The 24,271-nt window shown below is 27.0% G+C and overlaps 1 protein-coding gene across 3 annotated transcripts; it reads left to right on the forward strand.

The window, feature by feature from the left end:
* Positions 1-354: 354 nt before the first annotated feature.
* Positions 355-23,963, forward strand: LOC107457409 (unc-112-related protein). Of its 3 annotated transcripts, none has more exons than XM_016075566.3 (13): positions 355-808; positions 3,620-3,780; positions 4,788-5,021; positions 5,823-6,031; positions 7,115-7,320; positions 9,981-10,083; positions 12,860-12,967; positions 14,156-14,328; positions 14,570-14,685; positions 15,637-15,743; positions 17,657-17,872; positions 19,228-19,374; positions 21,973-23,963. In XM_016075566.3, the coding sequence occupies exons 2-13, from the start codon at positions 3,639-3,641 to the stop codon at positions 22,261-22,263; spliced, it is 2,052 nt and encodes a 683-aa protein (XP_015931052.1). In that variant the 5' UTR covers positions 355-808; positions 3,620-3,638; the 3' UTR covers positions 22,264-23,963. The 3 variants fall into 3 exon arrangements, with proteins under 3 accessions (XP_015931052.1, XP_071041670.1, XP_071041671.1); XM_071185569.1 differs by lacking the exon at positions 355-808 and adding an exon at positions 840-965; XM_071185570.1 differs by lacking the exon at positions 355-808 and adding an exon at positions 887-1,211.
* Positions 23,964-24,271: the final 308 nt, after the last annotated feature.

Here is a 24,271-nt window from a genome sequence, read left to right on the forward strand (position 1 = left end):
ACTCTTGGAAAATCAATAACATTTGAAAGAAATATGTAAATGCTTATCGATTGTATTTTAAATATAAAAGTTCCCTCTTGACCTCCTTCCAATTTCCTTGTTAGTGCCCATGAAAAAATAAATTAAATACCAACTACGAAAACAAACTAAGACCTCTCTTACAGCTTTACTAATTGTTCACTAGGTAGCGCGTTTAATTTTCATAGAAAACCTTCATGCTTTTTATGATCCTAAAGTTAAGAAGCAGTTGAAAAAGTGCGAACTCTTCATAATGATTTCGGAAGAGATACGGTAAAAACTGAAAAACCCAGTGCAACGGCAGCGCAGAGTTATCCGAATTTTTTCATCGATCCAGACGCATTTTCGCTTTCTGAGCCCACATAATCTGTCAACCAATAGGAAACTAGAATTGTGTGATGGACACAAAAACTGTGCTGCGGAAGCTTTTACCTTTTTAGGATAGCTTACAAATATCGCCCACTTGCAAACCTGCGTAAACAGTGTTACATATGACAAATAAATGAAAGTTAGATTATTGTACATTTATTATTTTAAATGTAGAGTGTTATTTATTTGATTGCTTCTTTGTAAATTAATATTTAAGTGATCCGTAATCGAAGAAAGTGAAAGAAAAGACGGAATTGAATATATGTTATGTAAAAGGTGTGTCCTTTGAGTATGAAACATTAGGGCGCTTGTGAAATCTGATTCCTCTTCAATTTATCTATTGTAGAGCATTACTGTTTACACTCTCATTGACTATATCTTAATAGATATTCATATCTGTTTAGTTTATTGAAGATAAGCTGTAAGTAAATTTCTTAATCATTTGTGAATTTGCATTCATTCATTTAAGGTAAATTGGCAACTATTCTTATTGTCTTCTGACGTCTCATGCGTAATTTTGTACTGGACACATGAAAACTTCAGGATATATTTTATTAAATTTTAGACGTGTTTACGCGGTTTGTAAATAAGTCTTAAGTTACTTTCGCATGTCGATCTCGAAGTTAAATTTAATGTGATCATTAGTTATTTATGTCTCCCTTCTGTCTTTTAAATTATCTAAAATTTTATTTAATTTTGTTTTAATTATATTTGTTGCAATTTATATTTTGTACTTTTATATTAATGTGTAAATTTACTTGAAACCATGGACATCAAATGCTAATCAAAAGTGTACAACTACAAACTAAAAGAATTACATTTATGTACTTGCATAAATATTATTATTTTTACTTTCAATAGTACATTGCTTGTAATGTTTGATTTAAATGTTAATTACTACATTTCTTAATGCAATTTAACATATGTTGATCAGAAAAGATCTTTTATTGATGATAATTTGAATGTCGACCACTATATGCTTACAAAACAGCAGAGCTGGTAGTTCTTTAATTGTAAAGCTGCTATAAGAAGGACATTCTGTTAATACAAAGAAAACTTTAATTTTATATTGTGTTATGATAAGAGGATGTTTAATTTTACAGTTTATAATAGTTATATGCTACTATTTATTAGCACATTGTCAAATGTTTGTGTTATTTTATAGGTTTAATGTTTAAAATATACACCAAAAAATTTTACCTGCATTGTGTTTTCTTGAATATCATCCTAAGTTTTTGGCAGAGTTTCTGGTTTTTTAGCATATTGCTAGAGAAACTTAATTCTTAAATGAAGAAAAATAAAGAAAGACTGATTTGTCCTCAGGAAGTAGTGAATGATTTATTGTGTCTTCATAATGAAATTACTCTGAAACGTTTTAAAAAGAGTTGGTTATAATGTTGGAGCACACAATTAAAGAAAATTAGATAAAATTCATGTAAATAAATTTTTGTCTTATAACGGTAAAATTGTTTTTCAGTTTTTTTAAACAACTGTTTTATTCAAAATATGATATATTAATATTTTATATCAGTTAAATTATTTTGTGAAATATTCATTGAGTCAATGTGTCAAGATATTCTGATCAAAGAAAAACATTTTTGAAGCATTTTCTTTTTTTGTACAATATAAAGTTTAAAATATTTATTGTGAGTAACTGAAAACAAGGAGTTAATATTTTAAAAATTAGCCCACATTAATCATTGGAATTTTTTGTTTTGTTTATTTTGACCATAAAAGTTAGTCACTTGTTAAATTGCAGTCAACTCTGTTTATTGTGTGCAGATAAAATTTTAATGGAAATTACAAATAATTATAAAATTTAATTAATTTTATTAATATTAAAATTTAAATGTAAAATATTCAAAAACACTACTTAGTACTAACTAGTAGTATTTCAAGTTCTGTTTTTTAATTTTTATAGATTGTTGAAAATTGAGTATTTTTATGAGTTAATTTTTGAAATTTCAGAAAATCATTTATTTTAATGTGATGTATTGCATCTTGTTACTGCCAGTTTCAACATTATAATCATAATTAAGTTTATATAAATGTAATTTTTTGCAACAAATATAGCAAGAATTTAACAAAATTCTCTTATATTTTCTCCAAAATTCCAAAAACAAGACCCTGCAAAACAAATCTTGAATTGACCCTTGTTATTAGTTATTGTCATAATGTTCCATTTTAAAATGTTTTTGATTACGTGTTTTCCATTGAGAAGGATATTTTTGACATGTTAATAAATAACTTGTTTTTACAAATATCAAGTTGTGGTAAGGGAAATGATGAATCATTTCCTGTAAAGTAATGATTCATTTGTCCTTTCTTATTTTTAACTGACTTGAACTTAAAAATGCCTTCTAAAGCTTTTCTCTTTAAGAATTTCTTTTCAGTAAATAATAGAGTAAGTTGTGTACTAAATTATTTTCTCTTAATTTCCTTAAAATTATTTTTGATGAAACTATACAAATAAATGAGCACCAAAGGGGATGAGTGTTAAGTTAATGTTTATTTATTTATTTTTTACTGACAAGGGGAGAGGTGAAGTATTAATCTTCCTACTACATAAGACACTAAAATTTCCTACATGTAAAATTTTTCTTTGAAAACTATTAAATTTTAAGTAAAAGTTAAATTTGAAAAGAATACAAAAATTTTAAAAACATTTCTTCCAGGAGTTGGACCATAAAAGGAAAACACAAAGAATTTATAAAAAATATTCTACTGAGATTTTTTTTTTTAAATGAATCTAAATAAGTATTTTGTTTTATGCATATAAGTTACCTTTTCTATTTGAATTTAATCCTTAAATTAGATTGCTATTGTAAAAGTCAAAACAAAAACAAGAGGTAGATGCAACAACTTTCTATTCTTATTAGCATGGGAGAGGATTTTAGTATTTTTACTGATTAGTAGGAGAGGATTTGTGGTTTGAATATTTTTACTGATTAGCAGAAGAGGATTTGTGTATTTTTACTGATTAGCAGAAGAGGATTTGTATATTTTTACTGATTAGCAGGAGAGGATTTGTATATTTTTACTGATTAGCAGGAGAGGATTTCTGATTTGTGTATTATTACTGATTAGCAGGAGAGGATTTGTATGATTTACTGAATAGCAGGAGAGGATTTGTGTATTTTTACTGATTAGCAAGGGAGGATTCTAAATTTGTCATAAAACATGCTTAGACAATATTTAAATGTCCCTTTATATAAAATATTTTTTTCTTCAGTCTTCTGGATCTATAAAAGATGATAGCTGATGGCTATCTTGTGGGAGATGGCTCCTGGGAATTACATGTTCTGGTCACAGACCTTCAAGTCGAAAGGACTCTCAGGGTTAAAGGTGACCTTCATATTGGAGGCCTTATGTTAAATCTAGTTGAGGAATTAGGTAAGAACATTACAGATTTTTCTAAAATTTAATTTTTTTCCCAGATAGTTGTGGTTAATGTTTATAACTACTGTAAATGATGTTTAATGTATACAATGCTCAAAGTTAATGGTGGCCCATTGTTCCAGGGCCTGTAAATTTTACTTGTACTTTTCTAAGATAAATTATCAGTGGTCTTCTAGACCAGTAATTGATGTGAAGTGATTATAAGTTGTTTTGGTCACAAAATTACATATTTTATAATTGTTAACATTTTACATATTATAATTTTTCATTTCACACTAAACATTCTCTCTATTGTTTCAATTGTAGAAAGATATTACACTTTCTTGCTATCGTATCAAGTCCATCAAAGTTGATTATGCGTATTTTCTTATAGCAAAAAGTGCTTAAAACACTGACCATGCTTCGCAAAATGATGAATGTTTAGAACGGAACTGTTTTGCAGATGTTCCTGCAGAACAGTTTAAGTCTAATCTAAACTAAATTTAAGATGCTGTTAATAATTTTAGTTTCATTATGTAGGCATTTATCTCAGAATATTTGATATTTAAGTTTTTCTTTTTGTGCAATTTTTGTTTAAAAAATAAAATTATTCATGAGTTAAAAGAAAAATAGTTGTTTAACTAGTGGGTGTTGCGCTTGATAATACTTGCTGAACATTTCTTACTATCAAGTCTTGTTGGAGAGCTTCTGGGAAATAATTTTTAACTAATTCTCATATGATATAAATAAAAAAATTTCTCTACTGTGATCTACGCCAAAAGAATCTCAAAATTTTGGTAACTTCAAATCAAGTGTCAGCAAAGTAGCTAAATTTTTAGAGAATATTTCCTTATTTAGTTAAACGCTATATTACTATCTCTTTATAATTATATTACTATATGTTGTCAACTATGCAATGTACCTATGTGCTTACTATCTATACCTTGAAATATGCTTCATTCTCTTTATTGTGTCAATATTAAAATTTGTTGATTTTGTTGTCTCATTCTATCAACTTTTAGATGTAGCTATTGATTGGTCAGATCATGCTCTCTGGTGGCCAAAAAGGAATACATGGCTATGTCGTACAAGATCTACGTTGGACCAGTGTGGCATACAGGCTGATGCTCTTCTGCATTTTACTCCAATGCATAAATATTTGAAATTGCAGTTGCCGGATTTAAGGTTTATTGACATTAAAGCTGATTTTTCAGCAAAAACATTTACTGCTGTGAAGAAACTTTGCAAAGAGCTAGGTAAATTGAAAGTTATTATTAATACTTAACTAACAGTGCTATTATATTTTTCTTGAGGAAATGTTTTTAAAATTAGATCTTGATATTGTATGTACTTGGGTGGCTTAATTTTTGAAAATTATGCCTTTTTGTATATTTTTTTTCTATTTTACTTGATTACTTTCTTAAAATTGATTTCTTTTTCAAATGGCTAATTTTTATTGGATTATTCTTTGAAATAATGCATTTGAAAATTAACTACTTATTTTTGGTTTGTTACTTATAAATCTTTTCTGAAATGCTTTTTTTTACCGTGTTTAATAATTTGCATGACAAAAATATGACCTGTGATATACAGTTATTAATAATGACCATGGATGTAAATTAAAGCAATTATTTTTCTAAAAGTTTTCAATTTTTAGTAATTGTTGGAAATGAAATTTGGTAAGTACAATAAATTGTCCAGTATACCCTGAATTATTGTTTTTTTAAGACTGAAGAATTTCCATATATATTTGCTTAACAATTTTGTACTAGTTGCACTTTTTTGAAACTACGCATTGATTCAGACACCAGCATAAGTGGTGGCTATTGTGTTTGTTAATTCTTAACAATGTATGGAGGAAATTAATACATGCACTAGAGTGAATAGTTTGTGAGAATTTATCACGTTAACTGATCATTATTAATAATTACACAACTTCATTGTAATGTTATGTTTATTTTTTATAATTACACAAAATAATGGTTATTATTAACAAGATTTATTACTTTGACTGTATCAAGGACACAAGATTTACAGAGATATTATATTTTTTATAGGGATGAGGCACCCAGAAGAGCTTTCACTTTGTCGTCCACTCACTTCGGATCATTTGAAGAGGAATTATGCGAGAGGTGTAGGTTGCACACCTCGTCAGCGTAGTAAGGAACCTACTGCGGGAATGAATCTCAGCCAAAACAATAATAACAAGTCAGATGGTTTTCTAACTCCAGACACATCTGGATCTTCTGGTGCTCCATTGAACACAGTAATGTAACACTTTTAAGTACATTGGATTCCACTTAAATGAAATTAACCATAAAGTAGATAAAAAGCAGTTTATCTGATTTATTCAAATCAGTTATTCTTTGCTTTAAATTTTTTTATGTATATACAATATACTGTCACATAGGAGACAGTGATTTACATATTTTTATAAAATAATTATTATTTGTATTTACTTTTTGTTCAGTACTCAAAAGAGATTATTTTATATTGCTTAGCATTAATTTGATATTAAGTCAAAAGTATTTCTGAAATAAAGCAACCAGAATTAAAATTTAAATCTGTTCAAATAAATCGGAGTGATGGAAACAGGGTCCTTACACACCGGGAATAGCCAGGAAAAAGGTAAAGTTATCAGGGATAAACGTGATTTTACCTTGAAATCGGGAATTGTGAGGGAATTTGGCATCCTATTAAATTGCGAGATTTCATTCTCCCTTTTCACCCGTAATTTGTACGTGCCCAATAGAGAATTAAAAAATCTGATATTTTTATTTTTATCCACTTATGTTTCTTAATTTTTGTTATCCTTCATTTATTATGACAAATTAGTGATTTATAATTTCAGATGATATTTCAACTATTACAAATAAAGCATTTTATCATCTACTATGTTTATTTATTTGATATCTATTAAAGAAAAATATTTTTTAATTAAATGAATTCTTATTCCTCAGAGGTGCGATATCATTAGCAAATTCTGCCTGATGTGGAGTCGCATCGGCTTTTATTATATTTTTTTCTGTTGTTTCTTGTTGGTAAGGAAATTAAAAGCCGAAGATTGTTTATACTTTGGCAGAAAATTATTTATTACTGAAAGCAGATGATATTTTATAGCAAATTGCTAATTCCTCTTCTTATCAGTGATATATTTCTGATTCTACTTTGTTTTGGATATACAAATCTTTAAATATCGAAAATTGAAATTTCATTAAAATGCGCCTAAGCTCTTCTTTAAAATAAATTTTAAGGTACTTTGGTATTAGTGCAGATTTGCTCAATGAAATTGTTTAAACTTATATACTTTCATTCTTACAATTTTAATAACTAGGATTTTTGTTTTCAGTCATGGACTACGACTGATGGCCGAAATTATTCACCCTCTACTGCTATGTTTAATGGTTCATCATCTTTTATGAATTACTCTTCTGATTTTAACACTTCTTCCAATGATCTACCTTTGGCTCATAGTCCTAAGAGTCCTTCTGAAGAAGCAAGGCAATGTGTTTTGCGCCCTAAATCTCTGGCTGAAAGGGCTCGTCTCAATGCTGGGTTTGTCTCAATATTTTCCTTACCTTTTTGATTAGATTGAATTTATCAGGGGCTCAAAAATTTTATTGCCAAACTGGCCTAAGAAGATGTAAAAACTCTGAGTTCCTAATATATCCGACTGAACAAATAAATATTCAATAGAAGTATTGATTAAGGTCCTCTCAATTTTTAACAGAAATCAAGATGAAAAATGAGACGAATAAACGGCAGTCAAAGGGGAGACAAACGAAAATCAATTATATTTTTAAGACCTAAATGTTATATAAATGAGAATTTAGTATACAAAGTTACCATTTACTTTTTTATTACCCTAGAGATGCTTGTTTTTTTTTTTTTTTTTTTTTTTTTTTTTTTTTTTAAAAAACCCGTTTAATCTTATCTTAGAGCATAAAAATATTATCTGAAAGTTTATAACATCGGTAGTAAAATGGGATACAAACGAAAATATAAGGTCAGAAAAAGAGGAGACAAAAAATAATCGATTATATTTTTGAGATCTTCATATTATAAAACTGAATTATATAAATAAGAATTTAGTAAGCAAAGTTAGCATTTATTTTTTTCATTTTCCTAAATATATATAGTTATATTTGATCTTCTTTTCTTTTTTTTTGCAAAATATTAAACACTTTTTCTTCACTTATAGATATATATGAGGTGACAATATTGAACTATATGAAATAAAATGCAAATTATTTAAAAATTATGTGGCAGTGAAAGAGGAGAAAAAAAGATAATTGATTATATTTTTAAGACCTAAATATTGTCTAGGAAGGTACTTAGAAGTTAATCATTGATCTCTTTTACTTTAAAGTTGCAACTGATTATGTATTATTGAGGGGAATGTTTGTGAATCTTGGATTAAATCATATTTTATGCAGAAAAAGAACATAAATCAAAGTACTATGGTCACAGGCGGGTAAATCTCAGGCATCAGGTTGTGGACTTACTTTTTCAACATGTTCTATTATTTGTTATAAGCAGGAAAAATCTTTAAAAAAAATAGTCAAAATGATCGTTTTTGCTTTATCCTATTAAAGTTTGTCACATAGGTAACAATATTGACTTACCTACTGCTTAAGTGTTTATTTAAGTGTATGTTTTATAAAGTTATCGAAATTATGTTTTCTTAAAATTTTTCTGAATTTGATCTTGTCATTGAAGAGTTAACTGCATTTCTGCGGAAAAAAAAAATAACCTATGACTTACATCACTAAAATAGTCAAATGTACGAGAAACTTTTTATTTTATTTCGAAGCTAATGTGATAAAATTGCAATTATTCTAGAAGCTGGGTCCTAGCTTCTAAAATTTTATTATTTTTCTCATTCTCCCAAAGTAGGGTAATAATTGTCGACAAATCTTTTTGTTTTATTGATAGAAATGACTAATTTCAGTAAAATCAATTTATCCATAAGCATCAACTTTGATTTTTTTTTTTTTTTTTTTTTTAATTGTAAACTCTTGGCAAGGAAGAAAATTTTTTTGCTTTGTTTTAGGCCTATTATATCAATATGATTCTATTTATATCACAGTGCTATACATTTAAAAATTATTAAAAGTTTACTGTTTAGAAGAACTTGTCTAATATGATGTAATCTAATAGGGAATGCTTTTTATTTACACCTCACACTTTCAAACTAGTTTAGAAATGTACTATTTATACCAAATGTTTCAGAAGTTAAGACAAATTGTTTCTATCTTTAAATTATACTTTATTTAAAAATCAATTCAATTTCGATAAAATTTATTTATGCAGTATAAAACATTAAATACTTTAAGCTTCAAATTGTTAAGAGTTTCAATAGAAATAATTTTTGATAAAATGTCCTCTATGTAATATCTCTAGATATCTTTGCCAGTAGTTTACGAGGCTCTTTTATAAAATGTATCTGTTGAAGATGACCTTCAACAATTTTAATGTGTGCTTCTAAGTCTACTTATTTAATCATTAATTAAATAAACATTAATGCTAAAGCAATTGGATAGTCTCCAACAGATCTAATTTAGAAATGAGTCTACTGGAAGTATATTTAAAAAGCAAACTTCAATCTTATGTAGTTTTTAGTTTTCTTTTTTTGCTAAAGTTTATTTTCTTTTCATAAAATATTTTTTATGGTACTGGGGTGTTAATCACTTTAATTTCTGTCGAGTCTGAATAATAACAACAATTTCTTTTATATAGGTATCTTTTTATGTGTGTTTACTTAGTTTGATGTTATCTCAGATTCTCTTTAAAATATACATGTTTCTTAATTTTTACTAAAAATTTGTAAATTTTGGATTAAAAAAGTTTTTACATTAAATATTTTTATTTGTTGATTGAAAAACTTTTTTGTATAACAGAAATACATTCTAAAAGCAAAATAAATAGTCAATGGTATTTTAAAAAATTGTTTTTCCAGCCATTTTTTATTTCATTTACAATTTTTTTTTATAAAAGTGTTTTAGCCCTTTAAAAAGTGAATTATCTTACCAATGAAAAAAAATTTACTTCTAAAAAAAATTGCTCTCATGCAAGAATCTGTGATTAACCTAAATGTATTCTAATCTCCCTTAGAAGTGCCATTAAAGTTTAATACAATAAATATGTTCTGTAATAATCCTGATTTAATGTTAAAATCTTTTCACTTTTTTTTATTTGTTTTAAATTTATTTCAGATGGTTAGATTCTTCATTATCTATAATGGAACAGGATATTAGAGAGTTCGATTGCCTTTTACTTCGATTCAAGTTTTATTCTTTCTACGACTTAAACCCTAAGGTTTGTTTCAATTATATGTTTGTACTGATTACTTTTAATGTTTGCATTTCTTGTTAGTTGTGTAAAAATATCTTATTATTTATACATTAAGTGCTTAAAGCTGTATGCTGTATCTATAATATTCTCTATCCTCATAATTTTTGGTTTGTATTATTTATTTTATTTTTCAAAATGATAGGTTATGCATAGCTAATTTATAAACTGATTATGTGTTTTATACTATTTTGTACTACAGTACAGAACCCGTTATCCGGAAATCAGAAAACCGGAAAACCAAAAAACCGGAAGGAAATTCAATAAGTTTTCCCGCCATTTAAAAAAAAAAAAATTTTTTTTTCCTCATAAGATTTTAGGATTTTTCTTTCTTTTTAGAAAGATGTTTACCTTACCATCATTTTGGAAATAATCATTACTGTATTACTTCATCGTTTTTTCTTCTTTTTAAGATTATTTCCAAATATATATATTTTTTTTAGTTGAGTTTAACAATAAAAAAACCGCTTTTCGTAGTGATTCAGAAAACCGGAAAAATCAGTTATCCGGAATAGTGATGGTCCCAATCGTTCCGGATAATCGGTTCCCTACTGTATTTTACATAACATTTGTTATCTATTTTTTAATTAAAAAAAAATTTGGGATTTAGTTCTTACATTTTCATGGCAAATTAATGTTATTTTTAAATAGTTTTGTGTGAAATTTTGATTAATTATTTAGCTATATGAGAATTCTATCTTTTAGAATTTCATCCTAGTTTGCATCTTCCTTTTTAAATTATAATTTTTATGTAAAACAATGCATTATAAATAACTTCATTTTCTAAATGAAATTTAAAAACGAAATTAATTTTAAAAAATGGATTGTATGCTGTTCTTAAACAAAAGCATTCAATTTTATAAGTGCTATCTAATTACTAATTTTACTATTTGCTTTTATTATTTTTATCTTTTTTTAAAAAAGAATATAGCTTATGTTAGTGTGGTCTCATTTGTTCAGTGACTAGTTTACAGTTTCAGTAATCTTTCAGGTGTCACACCTGTTGTGGCAATAAATAGTCAACTTCTCACTTACAAGACTTGGCAAGGCGCTTTCTGCCATTGCTGTCCCACTTTCTTATTGTTTGATTTGGATAACATCCAAGGACTCCAATTCATTCAGAGTGTGTATTTATCCCCCTTTTTTTTGTATTTATCCCCGGATTTTGTCACCTCACATTACTTTTTTGAAACTGGCAAACTTTCATTCATCCGATTGCTGACTCACTCTCTTGCCCCCCCCCCTTTTTTTTTCTGTACACAAAATTAAATAAACAGTTACTCCTCATATTTGTTCCATTGCTCTAGTTCAGAAAAACTTATTACAGTTTTTTCACTCTCTGAAATTATTATTTTTTAATATGGCGATATTTAATTTTTAGAGATTCATCTGTATGTAAATCAATTTTATTCATTGTGTAAATATATTCAAATAAAAGCTAAAATCATTATTTTTTTTTTCTTTTTTTTTTACTTTTATTTAATGAAACATGTTCCGAATTTAAAGATGGGGACATTATAAGAAAAGACACTGAGAGGCTTAAGAGTATTGTAACATATTTTGGCTTAAATATTGTGGTTTTGGAGAAAATTTAAACAAGTTTTAAAGTGTATCAAAATTCCATTGTACAGAATTCTTTTTTTTCTAGCTAAATATAACAATAGAGAGCTTTTTTAAATTTTTGGAAAATTTGGTATTATGATTCATTTTTTAAATAATAATCTTTGAAACATTTTTTTAGTCTTCCTAAAAATTAATGAACATTAAAAATTAAAATGTAATGAAAAAATTTGTGTCATTATCTCTGCATAGTCTCTTTCAAATCAAAGACACTTTCCTTTCTTCTATGTTAGTATATTTCAAATGGCAAAAAAATTATGTGATTATTTTATTTATTCCCGCATACTCAGGGCCTGCACTAAGGATTTCAAATTAGTAGCCAGTAAATAAGCCAAATATCAAAAGAATTCGCCAATTTTCAAAAGTTTTTGCCTAATGCAAATCTTTAAAAAATTTTATGACCCATTTTTTCCCCATAGAATTTTTCAACGGGGTTTAATCAATATTTTATGGTAGTTTGGTCCAGGCTTATATTATTTGTACCTAATTCCAGAGATGGTTGTGCTCCGGAAAAAATCCGGATTTTTTGCTAACCGAGATCGGTCCAGAAGTTCCAAGAAATCATCCATCACATTTATAAATTAAAATTCTTGTATATTTTATTTAAAAATATTATAACTAGAATTTATACTTCCTTTGTATCTCTTTCATTTGTAAATATTTTTTTCTGGTAGAATAATAAATGTGATTAGAAATAAAAGTAAACTTATACATAGTTATTCATTTAATTTATAGAGCCATTAATTTTTTTAAATGCGTCATTAATGATCTTACTCAAAAAAATTTCAGGATTTCTGAATTTGGCTCACAATCACAGCTGTAATTCTAATTGGTTATGTGGCACATTTACTGAAAATTACTGTAGTTGAATAAAAAATGCTGATTTGTTTCTTAAAAAAAATTCATTTTGACGTAGTTTTGAGGATTGAATTAAATATATATTTTTCTTTCCAGTGTAAAAAATCATTCTCCAAAACACAATTTTATTTGCCAAATTTTCGATTTTATCGTATTTGGTGAGATGGCGATTGCTTAGCGTGGGCCCTACTTACTGTTTAATCTACACTTTTTTTTCAATTTCTCAGGTTACACATCTGTATATCTCTTTTTATTTTTGTTTTAGTTTGATGCTGTAAGGATAAATCAAATCTACGAGCAAGCAAAGTGGGCAATTTTAGCTGAAGAAATTGACTGTACAGAAGAGGAAATGATGCTCTTTGCAGCTTTACAGGTTAGTGATTAAGTAATAGATTTTACTTTTTCATACAAATAGTGATATGCAGTTGTACTAATAGAAGAAGTAGGATGACTTATATTACTGATTCTTTTTGCTTTTGCCTGTTTTCTGAAATTCTTTTTATTTGTTTACATTTTTAAAATCTAACCTTCAAAATTCAATAATATTTTATTTATTTATTTCTTTGAATTAACACCTCTTCCAATTGTGATTGTTTTCTAGGGTTTGTAGAAAATAACAGGCATTGAACATTATCTAATGATCTTAAAACTGGTATCTAATAGGTATTTCATATGATTCATTTAATGCATCAGGTGTGCTTATTTATGTTATAAACCTTTGAAAGAAAAAATGCATGGGAGCAAAATTAAAAGTCACCAATTCTAAACAGATGTTTAAAATTTACTATGTGATCCATTTTTAAGAGAAATGACGTAAACTTTGTAAAAGTAAAAATTTTGCTCAATACCATATAATAAAAAATAAATTCTGTGCATTCTATATCATTATAAAAAGCTTTAAAAAAATTTTCTACTAGTCTATATATTATGAGGACTCTCTGTTATAATGTTCTGTTTCTTTCTTTTTTTATGTTATATTCAATGTTTAATTATAATTGTTAGCCAAAAAAACTAAAGTATTTTAAATTTTTGAGAAATCTAGGTTAGTTTAAGAACCCTTTACAAAGTAATTAATTTATAAAACGACTCCTTTAAATAATAGTTTATTGTACCCGTCATAAAATGTTTTTTTTTTCTCCTCAAAACTTTTTCAAACTCAAAACTTTTCCTTGTACAAAACTTTTTTTTTTCCTTTGAAAACTGGAATCAATAATGTAAATTCATTACTTTATATTAAAAAAATTGTTGAAATATTTTTTTTTTCACAAACATTTTTGTGTGGTTTTTCATAAAATCAGAACCTATTTTTAAAAATTCACTACATAACATGTGAATTTTTAATAATTTTTCAAAAACATACCTTTAAAAACAAGCCTTAAATAGACAATTGGTTTTTGTGGTTTTTCACAAAATCAAAACCTATTTTCATAAATTCACAAAATTATAAGTAAAGTTTTCTGAATTTCTCAAAAATGAACTAAATTTTATTATCTTACAATATATTTTAAATTTTTAAGCTAATTATTTTTGTCAGTAAATTAAAATTTTTGTTTCCAACTAGGTTCAAGTGAACTTGCAGGCTAATCACCCACAGCCAGAGAGTTACCCAGAAGATGAAGATGTTGATGCAGCCCTCACTGATCTTCAAGTCACCCTTGAGGGAACTTTGATCAACAAAGGAAAAGTCAACATCACAAATGTCCCTGAACTCTCAGACTATTTGAATTTCATGAAGTGAGTTTGCATGTTTTAATTTTGTGAAATATCTGATGTCCCTGAGTTTCAATGAATTGCAAGCTTGAATTCAGTGTAATATTTGATTTCTCTTGTTTGTGCCTTAGTTTACAGACTTTGTTTGCAGACTTATGCGTAATTTTTTATATATCAATCTATTGTTGTACCAAATGAAATTGTTTCTAGACAAAAATCAGGTTTTGCATATTGTAGTTAAAATTATTTTTTCCATCCCTTCTAGGCCAAAACGGTTTACTTTGAAAGGTTTCAGGAGGTTCTTCATCACTCTTAGAGATACCTATCTGAATCTTTATAAATCTAAGGATGATGGACCTGCACTTAGCATATGTTTAAAAGGTAATTGAAACACAAAATTTGGTCCATTGTAAATAATTCTGGTTTCTCATTCATAATTATATAATTATGTAAAAAAAAATTTAATATGAGATTTTACAATATTTTTAACAGACCTGCTAGAAATCTTGATGTTTTAAATATGTCTTTTAATTTTTTTTAAAATTTTTTATCTAAATATTTTATTGTTGCAAATGACCTCTCTTTCTTTTTCATTGTGTCCACTGTAATTGAATTGAATTTTTCATTTCCATTGCATGATTCATTGAATTTCATTATGTTTCAAATTATTCATTATATGTTTCCAATTTTATTTTCCTTTACAGTATAAACTATGAAAATGAATTCTTTTTTTAATATGGTTTCTTTCAATTCGGAAGAAATAATTTCTTTCATTCAAAATAAAATGTGTATTAGATTATTTATTTATAACAATATATTTGTTGTAAGAATTTCACAAACACAATTTTTTTTTTGTAAAATTTTTTGTTGTAAAGTTTGTTCAAAGTACTCATTTTTTGTTATTTACTCATTTTAAAATAATTTTTTTTCCCTTTTTTAAAAAAATTTAAAGTTAAACTTTACTAATCGGCAGCCCATTGGTTTCCCCCCCCCCCCCCCAATGGAACCTTAAATAATCTCAAACTTCATTTGGCAAAACCCTGATTTAAAAAACATCCATTAGCAGGTGTAAATATGCTAACAAAAAATAGATGAATAAATTACCATGAATCAATTCAAAAATATTTAATGTAAAAAATTTTTTCATCAATCAGTCTTTAAGATTAGGTTTTATGTTAGGCAGTTGAATTCACAAGTCTGCAGCGGTTACATTTTTGCTGTATAAGTTAAGTCTAGTAACTTTTGTCAAACCCAAAACAACACCCATTTTGCCAATAGGTAATATGGTTCATCATTGTAACATTTATAGTGATAAAAGATTTTTCTAAATAGGTTGTGAAGTCACTCCTGATGTTAATCTCTCTCATGGAAAGTATGGTATTAGATTGGAAGTTCCCAACCATGAAGGAATGACTGAATATTGGATAAGATGTAATTCAGTAAGTATTTTATCCTTTGAATAAAATAATTTACTATTTAGTTATTATACAGTCGAACTCGTTTATAATGAGCACAAAGGGACCGTAACATGTACTCGTTAAATCCGAGTGCTCGTAATAAACGAGTCCTTAAGGCAGACGTGCAACCAGAAGGGGGGGGCTTGGGAGGTCAAATGATTGAGTTGACTTAAAATTTAATTAATACTTACTTACATTAATTGCATTAATTAATTTAGTTAAATACTTTTCTTAATTTAATGACAACTAACCCCCCCAACCAGCAAAATATTTCTAGTTGCGCTACAGTCTTAAAGGAAAGAAAAATAAAGGAAAAGATTCTTTCCAAAACATTTATTTTTTTCATTAATCTACATATTTAAAATAGTTTGTCAGCTTACTTTGAACTCGCGCATTTCATATCATTTTGAAAAAAAGATAAGACAGTGGAAAGATGAGAAAAAAGATTGCAAGACTTCTGTTCCATAGACTTAACATTGATCCAACCAAATATTCTCGTTTCCCTCGGTAAATCCGAGTTCTCGTTATAAACGAGTTAGACTGTATTTTTTTTTAAATAAAAGTAAATAAGAGAGTTAATAAGCAACAATTACTTTGGTTTAATTACTGTTGTTTATAAATTTTTTAAGGTTCTCTTATTGCTCAACATTTTTTCATAATTTTAATTTCTGTAAATGTCTTTGTTTTTAATTGTCAAGGTATAGCAACAAGCATTCTAACTATTTCATTTAAATGACATCAAACCTTTTTTTTTTTTTGCAAGCCTTGATTCCGCAAGCTTATGGGTTCTGTACACATTATAAGAAGTCCAACTTTAATGATTATCATGGTGCATAGTGTTTTTAAAAAGTGCTCATTTCGATATTCGTTTTTTAAAAGCCCTTAAAGATGTTTGTTTCATTGGGTATTTTTAAAAAGTGATTAATTTTCCCTTCTCGAATATAAGATTTTTTTCTTTACCATGTCGATTTTTGCCACGTATTATGCAAAAGCGTACTTTTCACATTGCTCTATTCAACGTTTTCACAATCTATTTCTGTGTAAAGTCGGTCCATAGCATATGAAACCGCCAATCATTTTACATGTTTGATCAAATGCTTGTGAGTCCGCATGCGCGTCTACTGAGCTGGGTTCGGTGACATTATTGCACTCTCATGTGCAACTCTGTTGCATTTTGCAAGATATTCTCAATTTCAGCCTTCATTTTCCACCCTCTGATATTGGACTGAAAAATCTCGATCATTTTATAATGGCTAATATAATCAAGAAAAAAGTTCTTTGTCAGAAACTAGTTATTTTATCATGATCAAGTAAAGTCTTTGAAAACTATTTTGCTTTTTTGTTAATGTATATAGTGCTTAAAAATATTTTTGAGTGCTTGAAAAGTACTTAAAATCTGCTTATTTTTTGTTAAAAATTTGGCTACGCACCCTGATTATTTAAAAAATAAAAATTATGAATTGACTTATGACTTAAAAGTTGAAAGCAAATTTGAGGACTCTTTTTGGAATTTTATCTCATGAGTAATTTTCATGAAAACAAACAATTTTAAGTTCATTAAGTCGAGAAAAAAATTATACCTTCCGATTCTCAGGTTTTACGACTGAGTTTCATACACAGTGGGCATATAAAGTTATATTTTTGTTTCATGAAATAATTTTTAAAAAAAAAAAATTTTTTTTTTTTTTGCTGAAATGCATTCTAATAGATACCTTCCACCTGAAAAAAATATGCATTAGTCAATAAACAAGACTAAATTACACCGGGATGAGATTTTTTATGAGAATTCCATTAAATTTTACTTTTAAATTTATGTATTTATTTTTGTATTTTCTGCATAATGACAGTCAAATCTTTTGTTTCAATTTTGTATTCATATGTCATTAATATTACAGGAAGAACAATATGCAAAATGGATGGCAGCCTGTAGGCTGGCAGCAAAGGGTAAAACCATGGCCGATAGTTCTTATGATTTAGAAGTAAAATCCATTCAGGATTTCTTAAATATGCAGAAGCCAGCACCTGCTCCTGTTATCAGTCCTTCACAAATTGATATTAACCCTGATGACATGGTGGCACCTCGATTCATGAAAAAGTTGAAATCACAAAAGGTTTGTACATTTGATACCATATTCACATATTAAATTCCATAAAGTCTTTTCCCTCATGCTTAAAGTTGTTTAAGGAGTATTGATAAAAAGGGAAAATATTAAATATGCTTTAATTTATCTTAATTTGATTTTTCCAAATAAACTAATAGTGGATTACAGTATTCAGTTTCAAAACATGCGAAATCAATCCATCCCAATGGGAAAAATATAACATAGCTTATTTTATCATTTAATTTAAATGTTTGACAAAATTATTCCAATGTTTTAAAATTAGTTTTTTTTATTTTATTTATTTATTTTTTGTAAATAGGTTTTTGAAAATTTCTTTGTTTTCAACATATTTGCACCAACAGAATTTTTAAACATTGTGCAAATCAGTTCTTATTAATTAAAAGCAAATAAGATTTAATAAACTATCCAAAGTTATTTACCACGTAAGTTTATTGTTTTGTATTTTTAAGAAAAAAGATCAGTCGAAATTCAAATAATTTCGAAGTGCTAAAAAAGAAACACCTTTATTTTTAACTTTTTTTTTTACTCTTTTTTTTTCTTTCAAAAAGGATATATATATAAATATTGCTGTCAAATTATATTTTATCAAAAGTCTGTTAATCTTCATAAGGGTTCAAAATGGGCTCCACTTATTTTTAATAAAATATTAAGAGTGCTAATATTATCCTACTTCCTACTAAATAATTAAATTGATCCCAAAATAATTTTATTCATCCATAATTTTTCACTTAGAGAAAATATAAATTTACACACTCAGTCAATGAACAGATGCTAAAATATTCTTCAAACAATGAGATGGGGCTTATTGTGTAGTGTACCCTACTTCAATCTTTTATTCATATATTTTCTCAAATTTTTTTTTTCTTTAGAGTTTTAACTTTTAAATATATCTTAGTAAACATATTTTATTATTCCAAGCATTATGCATATCAAATAATAGCTTTATATACCCACATAAGAAAATAAAAAATAATTTTTTTTTTACTAAAATTGTGAAGTGAGGTCTATTATAGACTCTGTTTTTAAAACATAGCAATTATGTTACTGGGAATATTAAAAATTTGATTATGGATACTTATTAAGAAAATAACAGCTAAAACAATTTCTTTTTAAGGAAGTGTAAATAGATAATTGAGGTTGGGAATTATAATGAATTCAACTTCACAAATAAATTCACATATTAAAAATTAGAAACACAAAGAAAAGTAAAATAAAAATTTAACCCAAAATCTAGTATGAAGAAAGAGAAGACTTCATTAGTAACTTATAGTGTTAAAGCTATTAAGTTTTTTATAATTATGTAGGTTTTGAAAACTAAATTGAAATAAATTTTTATTTTCCAGATCATCACCAGAATATTGGAGGCTCATGCAAATGTAAAAGATCTGAATTTAGTGGAGGCCAAACTAAGCTACATCAAAGCATGGCAAGCACTTCCAGAATTTGGAATGTCTTTGTTTGTCGTCCGTTTCGACAATGGTCGTAAAGACGTAAGTACAACATGTTTACTTATGAAGCGTAAATGTTTTCTTTAGAAAACAATGACCCTTACAGGACAATGGAATAAAGACAAGTCTCTTATTTTTGGATATAAAATAAACCACTAAAACTGTAATAGTTTTTATTGTTTAAACAAATCAATTTGCAATCAACAACTTTTTATTCATTGTGGATATGCAGGACGCAATTCTCAAGTCTTTTCTTAGATAAATTTTTTGATTAAAATGTCCTGCCCTGTAAAGGGTTAAGCCAGAAGTGACCAATAAATTTCGTTTGACACGAATAACAAACCCAAATTAGAATAACAGTTTTTATTTGCTTTTTGACACCCAGGCACATTAGTCTTAACTCATATATTTATTTATTTTGAAAAACTTCTTATTGTGTAACATTGTTGGCGTAATATTTATGTTTCTCGTATAGTTTTCTCGCATTCCTTTGAAATTAAAAATGACTTAAAAAATTTTCTTGACTCTGGATACTGTTAAGAAAAAAAAATTTTGAGTTCCTTAGCAAATAATGTAAAATTATAATTTTTTTTATTTATAAGTTATCACTTCAGTAAGAATGCATAAAATACGTCTCACTATCCTCTATTTACGCTTTATTTTCATATTTTTTAATCTAGCAAACTTGTTGCGAAAATATTTTAAACCCTTTCTGTAAGATGCCATTAAGTGGAAATACATTTGAATATATGTTGAATTTTGTGTTTTATTCTGCTGTAGTTTCTAGAATTTTTATTTTCTATTTTTAGCTTGATATGTTTTATTTTGTAAATTTTGCTTAATACAGGGTTGCTACACTACCTGGAAAACCAGGAAAAGTCAGGGAATTTAGAAATTTTCTAAAAAATCAGTAATAGGATTTTTAGCAATTTTATGCAACAAAAAAAAAAGGAAAAATCAGGGAGTTTGATGTGGGGAGCACCAAGCATGTGATCTTCGCACCACCATGCCCCATAGAACACATTTCTTAGTCAAGAGTTTCATTTTCACCCCTTTGGCATAGAACCAAATTTCACACAACCATAGTATGCCATGGTTTAGTGACTTAGAAAAAGTGTTATTGGTTGCAAGAATTCATAACAGATAGAAGGGTGGATGGACTTCAGATTGTCTATTTTTATTTTCAATTAAGAAATTCATTCGGATTAATAGTGTTTTATAATCTCTTATAAATTATTAATGCTTTTTATTGTTAGTTACCTTATTCCTCCATTACTAAGGCTTATTAAATGAATTTAAATCTGTTTTTAAGAACTCGCGAAATATGTTTTTTTTTTTTTTACTTTGATATATGCGGAAAAAAGTATTTTTTTGGAATCAAAACCTTTAGGCACTGATATAATGGAGTTGGTAATTTTTCTACTTTGTCTCTTAATTAGATAATTTAATATTTTCATATTATGGAATAGTTAAATTATCAGTGATATAAAACTGAATTTATTGTGACCCTCAAAGCTTAGATGTCCTTTTCCCTGCTGCACTTTTCCAAAATAAGCTGTGCACTCTTATTGAAGTTTGATATAGTCTTTCAGAAAAGTCTAAAGTTAGAGTCAAATACTTCAAACACAGATCACATGTTTATATGCATAATGCAATGAATAACTCAGAAAAATATTTTCTTAATTTTTATGTGAATTAGATACAGTCTAGAATTAAAACTTCTGGATCATTCTTCAAAATTTGCTTATAATGAGATGGAACCTTTGAGGTGAAGGTTCATAAATTTCCGTTGACGATATTCACCTGTTTTCTAAGAAATCATCAAAAGATTAAATACATATTAGTAAGTAGTTTTTTTGGAATTGAAATCTTTAGGTACTGATATAATGGTGGTGGGGGGGGGGGTTACTGAATATAATTTATTTTACTTTTTCTCTTAATTCTAAAGATAATTTGATATTGTTGTTCAGGGTTTCCACAGCTCTGGATGAACAGGGAAAACCTGGAATTGTCAGGGAATTTTATTTTGACTCCGAAAATCTGGGAATATTCAGGGAAAGTTGCAATTTTTTTACAAAAATCTGGAATATTCATATTTTATACCTGGAAAATAACCAGTTTTAAAATTGTCAGTAACAGTAATCAGTTATTGAGATTTGAGTTAAATAATTATAACATCTATTAAAATTATTTGTTGTAAAAATTTCACAATTTAGTCAAACTGAAATGTTCCCATCCTCATTTAATAATATTTTTTTTACCCAGAAAATCTAATATTTCGTTTTATAAATAAAAGAATCAAAGTTTTCTGATGAAAATATGGTCTTGATTTTCATTTAAATTTACCTTGTATGTCTGGAAAAGTCAGGGAATTTTCTTTCTGAAATTGAGTGGGAACCCTGTTGTTAATATTATGGAATAATTGAATTATTATCATGGATATAAAACTGGATTGTGGCCCCAAAAGGCTAGAAGTTCTTTTTAATGCTGCCCTTTTCCAAAAATAAGCTGTACACTCCTATTGTAAAACGATACAGTCTTTCAGAAAAGTCCAAAGTTGGCGTCATATATTTCACTCGCAGAATACAGAGATATTTTATAAAAATCTACGTTTTACTAATATTGGAATTTAATTTATAGGAATTGCTTGGAATAGCCTTCAACCGACTGATGCGTATGGAGCTCTCCAGCGGTGATCACATAAAGACTTGGCGGTATAACACGATGAAGGTATGGAACGTAAACTGGGAAATGCGCCAAGTGCGTGTTCAATTCGAGGAGGAAAATGTTGCTTTTAGCTGTCTCTCAGCTGACTGTAAAGTTGTTCATGAGTTTATTGGTGGCTACATTTTCTTATCAATGAGATCTAAAGATCAGAACCAAACTCTAAATGAAGATCTTTTTCATAAACTGACAGGCGGGTGGGTGTAAAGTCTTCCGTTGGAAATGTTTTAAAAAGTAAGAGAGGTGCCAATATTGTTATTTGTTTTGAAGACTGATGTTGAGACTGTTAGTTTCTTATACATTTTAAGAGTATAAAGCTTGCAATTAATTTAAAAATTGCATTTTAAGCCTGCATTTTTAACCGAAATGGTAGGTTGACTATTCGCGGCTTGATAACTGGATTAAAAAAGAATATCTTTGTGCCTCTTTGAATTTTCTTTTTTTACTACAATCTTTTGTCATTCTCAAGTTAATACATTTTTTTATACATTTTAAGAGTATAACGCTTGCAATTTATTAAGATTTACATTATTAACTGAAAGCAAAATGTTGATTATTAGAATTATAATAGACTAAAAGAAATTATATCTTTTAAATTTTCCTTTTTATTGCTATTATTCCTTATCCTCAAGTCGAGATGCATTTTGATTACAATTAATAATTGCTTACTTTTGTAAACCTTATTTTATTTAATTTTTTTTAACTGCAGTAAAAGATTGATTATTTGATTCTTGATAACCTGGTTGAAAACTTTTTGTGTCAATTTGAATTTTCATTTTTATTGAATCATTTTTCAGCGTCACATTAAAACTGTTACTTTTCTTTTTACTTTTTTATTTATTCTTAAAGCTTGCAATTAAATACCCGCATAACTTTAAATGAAAGGTTGATTATTTGAATCTTGGTATCAATATTAAAATAAAATTGTCTCTTTGAATTTCCATTTTTATTGCAATCATTTGTCAAATTAAGATTTTTAATGTTTTCTACATTTTTAGAGTATGAAGCTTGCAATTAATAATAATTGCTTATTTAAGTTTGTGTTTTTATCTGCAATCAATTATTGATTGTTTGGCTCTTGATAACTTAATTAAAATTCTTTGAATCTCTATTTTTATTGCAATCATTTAGCCTTTTGGATTCAAACAATATTCTCTCTTTTTTAATGAGATTGAATTTTTTTAAAAATTTGTTAATGCTTTTAAACTTTTTTTTTTCTTTCTAGAAATTGAGGTTATTAAAAATTGTGAAAAGTTAAGGATCTTAATGCATTTTATTTTTTTCTGCTAACTGTATTTAATTGCTGGCAACTTTTAATACAGTGAAAATTTTAATGAATTGAAAGTATACTATTCTTGGTCTTCAAAGTTTATTTTCTTATATAATTTTATAAAAAAAAAATAATAATTTACTGAAACCCATATTACAGAATCATAACTATTGAGAATTGAATTCATTGTAAAAACTATTTTTTGAAATCAGTGAGAATTAATGTGTGCTTTTTTGAAATCAACAAAAATTTATTATATAGCTTTAGGCTATCTATTTTTAATTCTCATTTATGTGACCAATCAGTATCCTTTAAAAGGCCACAAACATGGGAGGGTCATGTTCTGGTGTGATTATTTTACAATTTAAAATTATTTTTTAAACATTTAAGTGTACTGTTTATTTTCTTATGCGTGACAATTTTAAAGTTATCATTAAGTTTTAAATTTGTGTTTTATTTTTATAATTTACAGAGAGGCAGACAACTAGTGCATTTAAAAAAAGTTTTAAAAATTAAAGTACATTTTTAACAAAATTTTTTTTAATAATTTTAAAATGAATGTGTTGTTTATTCAGTTGTCATCAAAATAAAAAAGTAAAAGCAGTTTAATATTTCAGAAATTAATCTTTTGAAAATTGTTTTCTAAGTATCCATTATCTTAAGAATGTAGGACAATTAAATTTTTTCTCTATACTATATGGCACATTCTTTATTAAACTTTACCTTCTGTATATATTCAATGAACTGATATAAATAGTATATTTTATATCAATGTATTTGTTTCATGTTTTTATAAGTTTGTATTTCTGCAACTATTAGGCATAATATTTTACTAAAACACTTGACTCTTCAGGTTATTTTTATAGTTAAATAAGTTTCATTAATAATATTTAATTTGTTATCAAGAAATTTATAGTATGTCTTATTTAAATAAAGTTTAAGGGA

The sequence above is a fragment of the Parasteatoda tepidariorum genome, chromosome 9 (genome assembly GCF_043381705.1).
Source record: "Parasteatoda tepidariorum isolate YZ-2023 chromosome 9, CAS_Ptep_4.0, whole genome shotgun sequence".
Classification (NCBI taxonomy): domain Eukaryota; kingdom Metazoa; phylum Arthropoda; class Arachnida; order Araneae; family Theridiidae; genus Parasteatoda; species Parasteatoda tepidariorum.

Bases quoted from the DNA above. Each gene is read 5' to 3' on its own strand.
- LOC107457409 (XM_016075566.3), top strand. From the start codon at position 3,639: ATGATAGCTGATGGCTATCTTGTGGGAGATGGCTCCTGGGAATTACAT. The intron at 17,873-19,227 runs GTTTGTACATTT...TTTATTTTCCAG, and splicing joins AAAAGTTGAAATCACAAAAG to ATCATCACCAGAATATTGGA. The intron at 19,375-21,972 runs GTAAGTACAACA...TTTAATTTATAG, and splicing joins TCGACAATGGTCGTAAAGAC to GAATTGCTTGGAATAGCCTT.